Below are 9,387 nucleotides of genomic sequence, written 5' to 3'. Positions count from 1 at the left end.
AATTTCACGTGACTGAAGTGTGAGAGTAATTCACTATGATTTAAGTGGTGTATATACTTTAGGGATGTTTTGCAATATAATTCTAGCCATATTTGACACGTATGACACAAAATGTTGGTGACATGGAAATTTTTGATTGGTTGATATACGTAATAATTTTATTTATTTTTTATTTCATGTTGTTAAAAAGGTAATATTTTAAAAAAATTATCATCATCTACACAAAAATAATTTTGTCCATATTACTATTACTATTGTTATTGCTAAACCAAAAACCCTCTTAACATTTTATTCTAACAATCCAAAAAATCAAAACTTCTTTAAATCTATTACTTCATCCCAAAAACCTGTCGCTTCCCCATTTTCTATATATCCTTATTTCTTCCATACACACGCAACACAAAATCAAGAATCAAGGTATCTACACAAATTTACTAGCAGATTTAGTAATTTTGGGTTGAATTAAAGAAGAACGATCCTCAGGGAAAATTTTGAAATTTCATGCGCAAGTCACGTGACTGAAGTGTGAGAGTGGTTCACTTCTAAAAATATTTGTGATATTTATTGTTTATAGACATATCTTAAAGGTATATTTTAAGTTGTGTATATTCAGGGATATTTTTTAATACTTATTATTCTAGCCAATTATAACACGTATGACATACAATATTGCTTACATGAAAATATATAATTGGTTGAGCCGAGGGTCTTTCGGAAACAGCCGCCCTACCTTTCAAGGTGGGGGTTAGGTCTGCGTATAATCTACTCTCCCCAGACCTCACATGGTGGGATTATACTGGTGTTGTTGTTGTTGTTGTTGTTGTTGATACACACAATAATTCTACTTTTTATTTTTTATTTTTAAATTTCATGTTGTTAACAAGGTAATTTTAAAAAAATTAGCTTATGACTCGATTATCACAATCTCGAGGTCCCTGTAAGAACCAATGAACTTCAAATTTTAAATCTGCCTATATTTAGAGTTACCCGATACATGTAGTAGTAGTTAGTCAACAAAATAATTGAATTATAGGTAAGTTTCCCTGGACACCCCTACCCCCCCCCCCCCCCCCCCCAAAAAAAAAAAAAAAAAGGGTAAAACAAATAAGAAAAGACCGTATAGTATACATAGGTTCTTCACTTTTGAAAGGGTGAAGCTGCTGGTATTATTCATGGTGTTAAAACTGTGGAAGAAACAGTTGAGTTTCAATATTATCATCATCTACACAAAACTAATTTTGTCCATATTATTATTGCTAAACCAAAACCCCTCTTCCCTTCTATATATTCCAAAGCCTGCCGCTCGCTCCCCTTTTCCTATATGATCCATTTTTCGTCTATACACATTACACACACAACACCATATCAACAATCAAGAAAATAAGGTACCTGCTTTTTTCTTTTTTTTTTTCTTTCTCTTTATGATTTTTTTTTCTTGCAATGAATTTTTATCTATATATGGTTTACATGCAAAGAACATATGCATTGGTTTATAAGGAAAAAGGATTTGATTTGGTTTCCTTTGATGATTTTCTTTTTTTTCAATTTTTTGCAGTTTATGAAGGAAGATGGATGATTTTGTGACACGGCAAGCGAGTATCAAGAGTGTCTTAACATGCATAATATGCAAAAACTTATTCAAAGAAGTCACCATTATTGAAGAATGCTGTCACAGATGTGGGAAAAATTTAATCTTTTTTTTTTTTCTCATACAAAAAAACTTAATTTAGATTTTTATATTTTTATTTCAGTGATGTCGATAAATTCATTTGTCCTTATGATTTCATGATCTTGAACCTTTGATCTTTTTTTTTTTTTCCGTTCTTTCCAAGGTTTCTTCTTTTAAAAAAAATTAAGTTTAAAATTTAATTTTTTTGGGTTTCCTTTTTGATTTCAGTGATGTTGATAAATCATTTGTCCTTGTGATTTCATGATCTTGAATTTTTTTCTTTTTAACGTTCTTTCCAATGTTTTTCAGTGAAGTTTGTGTCATTTTCAAGGTTTATGTGACCTAGGTCTTTGCATGGACTTTTAATCTAGCACATATCATGGTTCTTGTGATTAAACTCTTCAATTTTTTGTTTTCTTCAAGTTTCTTGTATGATCAATTTGTTGCATTTGGCCCTAGTCGAGAAAACACTACTGGATAGATTACTTTTATGTTTATTTTTGGATTTTTATTCTTGTTGCTATCAAAAGAGGTGGATTTTGCATGGTTCAACATTTTTCTTTTTTCTTTTTTGTCCCTTTTTTGCTCTAAATGTCAGATCTATACTCAAAACCCAATTTTCAGCTTGAAAATTACAAGAACCAAAAGGGTTACTTCTCACCACTAGAATTTGTTATCTATAGTTCTTTCTTTTTATGGGAAAGTAGACAATTTTTGTCTGTAATAATTGGGGGGTTTTATGATTTTTTTCTGAAATATGATTAATTCATCTATAAATTCTTACAGTTTGCAAGAAGTGCATAACCAGGACGATTACAGAAGAGAAATTGCATGTTTGTCCAGTTTGCAATCTGGATCTAGGTGTTGCCCCATTGCAGAAAATTAGGTATCACTTTATGTGACACAGTTACAATTTGTTTTTTCAATATTTTAAATATGTTAAATTATTAATTATTGTAACTTATATTTTTTTTCTATAGTTTTCAATAAGTAAATTTTATTCCAAAAAGCATGAAAATTGTAAGCCTGAATTGAACTTACAATTAGATGGTTTAACTTTTGTATCGTATCACAAAAAGTGAAACAAATGGAATTACTATATATATACTCCTTCTGTCCCATTTGATGTAAAAGTGTTACTGTTTGGAGAGTCAAATAATATAAATTTTTCACAAACTTTTTTTGAATATTTTGAATCGTTCGTTAAGTTGACTTGTAATTTTTTTTTTTAAAATTTTTAAATATGTAAATTTTATTTAAAATTTTTGAAGAATTTATATCTGAATAGTCAAAATTAAGTATTTTGACTTTCGTATTTCAAACTCCTTCAAATAAATAGGCCTTAACAATTTCCATGTGTATTTTCCAGTATATAACGGTTTTCTTATTTTTTTAATTATTTTGTATGTTAGATAAAATAAGGTTGATCACACTGTGGGATCACACTAGGTTAGTTGTTGCTTCTTGTTGTTGAACTTCGTTTCTAGGGTTAATAAATATGCATTATAACATTTTAAAATGGTACTGGCCTTTTGGATTGAGTTTTGAGCTGAAGATTTTGAGAATATCGAGAAAAGTTGCTGCTTTATTTTTTCTTTTCTAGCTTGGATAGAGTTGAAGCTGAGTTAATTTTTCTTGTTATATAGTTTGTACCTAGAAGATCACCTTCTTTACAAACAGGAGTTAGTGGTGGAGTGGCAAGTACTCCATCATCCTTAATCAGATATCTTGGGTTCGAGTAACTCTAGGTACGTAGTCGACTTAATTAGGAAGCGTTTTGCCCCTTTTTGTGGAATATCCTGTGAATCCAAATTTAATCGTGCTCCAATGTGAGTATCAATCGGACACCTGATGGGAAACAAAAGAAAAAAAGATCATTTTCTTTTGCATCTAAGAGTATGTCCTAGCAATCATTAAAGTAGATAAAAATCACTAGGGATCAAAATTTAGATCTTAGGAAAGAACAAAATGCACTAGGTGATTCTTCCTATATGCTTACGGTGGAAAGAATAACTCGGTATTTGTGTTGATGAGAAGTAATAGGTACCCAATGAAATAACCAAGATGCACTGAAACTGATCCAGTCACTCAGTTCATGTGCTGGTGGGATCAGGATTCATTGTCCTTTGATCTTGGCTTACTTCTCCATTTGCTTGACCAATTTGAGTTCACCTTAACTATTTTTGGATATGGATACATAATTTTTATTTTGATAGGTTCAACCTTCAGACTTTTACCACCGGATCCATAATACCTGAGAAATTATGGGTTTAGAATTTTTTTAAAAAAATAATAATTTGAGTGATCTCTTACATATATATCTGCATTTCGTATAAAAATATTGGGTTCAGTTGAACCCGTAATTTACTGACTATACCAGCCTAATTGAAACCAACTAGCTGGATTAATGACAATAGTTTTCCTATGTGCTTGACTCCGAGTTACCTATAGTTACCGGTCAGTACTTATTTGTGTTGATGAGAAGTAATAGGTACCCAATGAAATAGAAGGTCGTATATCTCATGAAATCATCAAGATGCAATAAGCTGACTCAAGACATCACCGTTAAGAAGAGAAAAAAAAAACTAAATTTATGAGTTTGTCAACAAATGTATTGATCATTTGTTTTACTGCTTAATTTACAGGCCTGATAACCAAGTGCAAGAGATTCGAAACATATTCTCAGCTAAAAGAAGAGAATACATTGAGCGTGGACTAATCCAAGATAGCTCGAAAAAAGGCGAATCCAAAAAGTTAGCCCATGAGGATAATAATAGTGCCAACATGCTCATTGACAATCCATTGCCTACTGCAGCTGCTGTTGCTACAAGTTCAAGGAGAAAGGAGAAATCTATCTCTTCCTTAGTAAATACTACACCTGTTGATAATCAAGTTCCGGTTCAGCAGAACGTTTTGACTACTGGAAGAAGAAGAAGCAGATCGCGAAATGCTAATAACAATGCTTTGCGATTTCAAGAATTGGCCAAATTTTACAATGTAGAGGTCAACCAGATAAAGGGAGATCATCAGCCAGGAAGTTCAAACATTCCTCTGTTTTCAGGCAAAGCAACTACTAAAAATAAACAACAGGTTGGTGAACTGTTAATGTTCAACATGTGCCACTGATAAGTGCACCTTTTAATTTGGTCCATTCATACACATCTAATTAAAAGGCATTTGCTAATAACTAATCAAGGAGAATGTAATTATTCCATCAGTCCTAGTTTATGTGATACACTTTGACTAGACGTGGAGTTTAAGAAAGGAGAAAAAACTTTCGAAACTTATGGTTTCAAAGTATGACCAACTCTTCTAAAAGCTTAAGCTATTGGAGAAGACAACAATCTTCAACGTTAAGCCCTTCATGTGCATGCCTGATTCTTTTTTCATTTTTCTAGCACTCATTTTTTTGATAAAGGGTGACAATTAGACTTTGAACTCAAAACCTTTATCTACTCTTACATAATATCATATTGAATTGTGTGACTTTCATGTAGTCAATGCAATAGCAAAGAATGACACAAGATATATTAACCCTAGGGTGGCGGAGCCAAGATTTTTACTAGGAGGATTCAAATTATAAAAAATTAAACACTTTAAGAAGTCAAGGGGTCCAACATCTACTATATACATAATTAAAAATTTGACTTTATATATGCAGTGTAATTTTGTGCCCCCAACTCTGATCCTGACATGAGAATAGCAACCTTTCATTTCCTTATTTATTTTGATACAATTGTTGCTTTACTAGCTCTTAACATCACTTTATGAAGGTTGAGAGTGCTGCTTATGCTGCTGAGTCCTCAAAGAATGATGCTATCTCAAAGAAAGGCAAAGGTACTGAACCATTGGATGGTATGAATGACCTATGGGAACCATTGAACACATTGGTAACTGATAAAGGTGCCACTTTAGCCAATTCCAACAAATCCAAGTTCACTGAGCCTGTTCTAAACTTCACTCCACTATTCAATCTTTATGACGAAGATGAAGAGGACGACGACGAAGAGGACGACGAAGAGTACGTGCCTTCTCCAAAAACAAGGGAACGCAAAGTTAGCAAACAGAATATTGTTCATCAAAAAGAGGAAAAAAAATCAAATGTTGTTCCAGCTGCAGCAGCAGCACCATCAACTAGTAATAATAATAATAATGATAAAGGAAAAGGGAAAAAGGGACGACGCGGCAGAAAGAAAAAAGAAACAAATAATATTCCCGCTGGTGGTGGTGGTGGTGGATTATCAAATAATGTGGCACAAGTAGGAGTTGCTCATGAGGCTGCAGCAACAAGCAGTGGTACTAGACTGAATGAAAGAGTCAATCCCATTTGGTTCAATTTGGTTGCATCTGATAAGCAGTGAGTTTCTATGCCTTTCAATTTTATGTAGTAGTCCCTTCGTCTCAATTTATGTGACAGTATTTGACTGAATGCAATTTTTTTCAAAAAGAACTTTCTTTGAAACTCATGTACAAAAATAAGTCATAGACATTTGTGTGACTGTAAATCATTTTATTAAAAAATAAATGTGAAGTTTAAAGTTAAATTGTTTCTGAATAAGAAAATATGACATTCTTTTATGGACAAAAAAAAAAATGATACATAAATTGAAACGGAGGGCGTAATAAGTATGGGATTTTATTTCTAAATATGAAAATATGGCGTTTTTATAACTCTTCAATAATTACTTGAGTTTAATCTTGGTATTTTTTATTTTATTTTTTTGGTATACAGAGTAATAATATGAATATTTTCTTGTTGTTTCAGGGAATGTCCTTCACCTTTGCCACAGATTTCTTCCCGCTATATAAAGATCAAGTGAGTCTTTTTATTATAAGCTTGTGGCTTTTTATAATTACTACTTTTCTGTTGAAAGACTGGCATGCATATGAACAAAAGCTTCCAGAAATGACAAAGTTTCTTTGGTACGATGGAGGTTATTTTTGAAAGCTGTTTATCAAAAACGACTTCTTTTCTAGAAATGCTTTTTGGTGTTCGGTTGGAACCTGAAAAACAATTTATGAAAAAAAAAAAAAATTGAAAGAGATTGTTAATAATATTGTTAGATCTAGATCCCACCCGTTGTATTGGAGGCTAAGGTTTATGTCCTCCTCCATGTACTTATGCTTTATGGAATGCACAGGTAGGGGTCCAGGCCTAACCCCACACAATTATGGTGAACTTTTGAAAAAAAAAAAAAAGATCCCACGTTGGTTGGGGATTTAATTGAAAATGAGTATCCTTACATAGTCTTGAGCAATTTCACCTCAAGAACTTACATAGTCTTGAACAATTTCACCTCAAAAACTAACTTTTGTAATTGAATTAGGCCCAATATCCATTTTCTTATCAATTATTAGCAAACGAGATCATGTTATGATGAAATTTTTGAGTATTAAGATTGATAATAATGTCTAAGTATTGATCAAAGCAGTGATAGGAAGTTAAGAGTAGAGACTATTACCAAAAAATGACTTCTGTCACTAGGAAAGTCATTTCCTCCTTTAATTTTTGTGTAACTGCAATTCTATCTCATAAAAAGATAGTATTCTCTTTTATATTCTCCGTCTTTTACCTTCCAGTGTGTCTCTTAACAACTTCCATGAACATGCTATACATCTTTTTCTGGTTAAATAGGGATGCGAATATGCCTGTTTCCTACACAAAGAAGTACATTGCACTAAAACTCAGTCTCCAGAGCGAAGACGAGGTAATACTTATAATAACAACATCTGATTTATCGCCAGGATTTTCTTTGTTAGCTATCGCATGACATCTACTTTTTGCAGGTGGAGCTTCGCATGTTGGGCATACCGTTGCGCCTTCCTGAGCAGCCACTGCGTCAACTAACAGATTTGTGGTTACATGCAGCACCTAACTCTGGAATTAGAAAGGCAAAAGTTGGAGGTTCTGCCAAAGATTTTTTGATGGTTTTTACATACGGGCGCAAATCATAAACCTCAGCGTTAATATCAGTATTATACTATTTCAGTTTCTCCTTTGCTTAAATATTCATTTGATGGGATATTTGCAAGGAGAAAACTTCTTGGTGCATGTTGTTGTTACCTTTGTATGCTTTTTGTAAACTCTGCTGGTTTTGGTTGCTTGTTTTGTACCCCGTCTGTTGTTTATTAAGAATTATACTCTATGTTTTTGTTTAATACATCATATTAAGCCAAGACTTAATATACAAAATGTATTTTCATTTTCTCCTAATATTTGTTAGGTTGCATTTTGGTAGATATTGCGGCAGGGACGAATCTACATCATTAGTTATGGGTTCGACAGAACTCAATAATTTTAGTCACATATTTATATTAAAAATTCACTTAATATGGCCTACTACAAATTCCAATTTCCAGTTAAGTTTTGGCGCCAAAGCAATTAATTTGAGTCATCTAACAAGTCTTGAACTTAGTGTCCGCAACTACTTTGCTTGTTTTTAATGGAACAAGAAACTAATAACAAATGTCATGTAGTTAAATTGCAGTACATGTAGCACTTCCTTTTTCTATCAAATATATTAGACATGGAGGTACATATTTAATTTTCATTAAATTTGTTCCCTTGCCATATTCTTGGTTAGGTAGCAGGTACCTCATGAAGTGATTTCTTCCCATCATTTGTCTCAGTTTTGGTGGATAGAATTATTTAATCGAAGTACTCGCAAGCTGGCTCGGACATCACTAATATTCCAGTGAACAAAAAATATTAGAAGGTTATACAACATGGTCAGTGTCATATAAAAAATCACCGAAGTGCGCAAAAACTGAATCAGACATCGAATACTGTTACTAAAAAATCACTGGAAAAAAATTTGCGAAAGGCAAAGGCAAAAGCACGTGACTTTCACGATGAGATTCATGTTCATAAACCATAACAAATTGGGTATGTAGTTTTCGCCATAGAGCAAGTGATGTGCGCCTAAATCCTTGTTTAATTAAATCATAAGCAAACAACATATAAGAAAGGAAAATAAAGTGGGCAGTGTATTTGTAAAATAGTTGAAGTGAACAAAAACTGAATCAAATATCATTGTGGAGTATAAAAAAGGAATAATTGAAAAAAGAACTCCAAAAAGACAAAGGCAAAACACATGACTTGGGAAGAGGAGATGACTAGATATGGCCAGGTTCTGAAATGGTTTCGTGGTATCAGTACGGAAGTTAATACGACCATTACCAATTTAGGAAAAGAGCTCTCATAGAATGTTTTATTTAGTACTCCTTCCTGTTGAAACTAAGTGTTTTTTTCGTTTTTTGTTTTTGTAATTTGCACCTTAAGGAGGTGCTTGCCTTTTATTTCACAAAAAAACATAGGTTACAAAAAAACAAAGGTTAGGTATGACTAAACCCCTGAAACTTTCCTTAGTCTAGACATCATAAAACTAATTTGTCCATATTCGCTTCCCCTTTTTCTATATATCCCTCTTTCTTCCATACACACACAACACAAAATCAATAATCAAGAAAACAAGGTACCTACACAAATTTACTAATAGATTTAGTAATTTTGGATTGAATTAAAGAAGAATGATGTTTAGGGAAAACTTTAAAATTTCACGTGCAATTCATGTGACTAAAGTGTGAGAGTGGTTAACGTCTAAAATAATTTGTGATGTTTATTGTTTATTGACATGACAAAACTAATTTTGTCCATATTTTATTCTAACAATCCAAAAAATCCAAAATTCTTTAAATCTATTACTTCTTCCAAGAAT

The 9,387-nt window shown here is 32.5% G+C and overlaps 1 protein-coding gene across 1 annotated transcript; it reads left to right on the top strand.

Moving 5' to 3' along the window:
* The first annotated feature begins 1,159 nt into the window (after positions 1 to 1,159).
* LOC132610901 (E3 ubiquitin protein ligase DRIP1-like) lies at positions 1,160 to 7,877 on the top strand. Its single transcript, XM_060325312.1, has 8 exons — positions 1,160 to 1,385; positions 1,556 to 1,677; positions 2,456 to 2,555; positions 4,315 to 4,759; positions 5,443 to 6,026; positions 6,435 to 6,485; positions 7,305 to 7,377; positions 7,457 to 7,877. Exons 2-8 carry the CDS (start codon positions 1,569 to 1,571, stop codon positions 7,622 to 7,624), a joined length of 1,530 nt encoding a protein of 509 aa, XP_060181295.1. The 5' UTR covers positions 1,160 to 1,385; positions 1,556 to 1,568; the 3' UTR covers positions 7,625 to 7,877.
* Positions 7,878 to 9,387: the final 1,510 nt, after the last annotated feature.

Source organism: Lycium barbarum, chromosome 9 (genome assembly GCF_019175385.1).
Source record: "Lycium barbarum isolate Lr01 chromosome 9, ASM1917538v2, whole genome shotgun sequence".
Classification (NCBI taxonomy): domain Eukaryota; kingdom Viridiplantae; phylum Streptophyta; class Magnoliopsida; order Solanales; family Solanaceae; genus Lycium; species Lycium barbarum.
Note: the sequence above shows the minus strand (reverse complement) of the source record. Positions and strands in the feature narration are given on the sequence as shown.

Coding starts and splice junctions, on each gene's coding strand:
- LOC132610901 (XM_060325312.1), top strand. CDS start 1,569: ATGGATGATTTTGTGACACGGCAAGCGAGTATCAAGAGTGTCTTAACA. Junction 6,486..7,304: donor TCCCGCTATATAAAGATCAA/GTGAGTCTTTTT, acceptor CTGGTTAAATAG/GGATGCGAATATGCCTGTTT. Junction 7,378..7,456: donor GTCTCCAGAGCGAAGACGAG/GTAATACTTATA, acceptor TACTTTTTGCAG/GTGGAGCTTCGCATGTTGGG.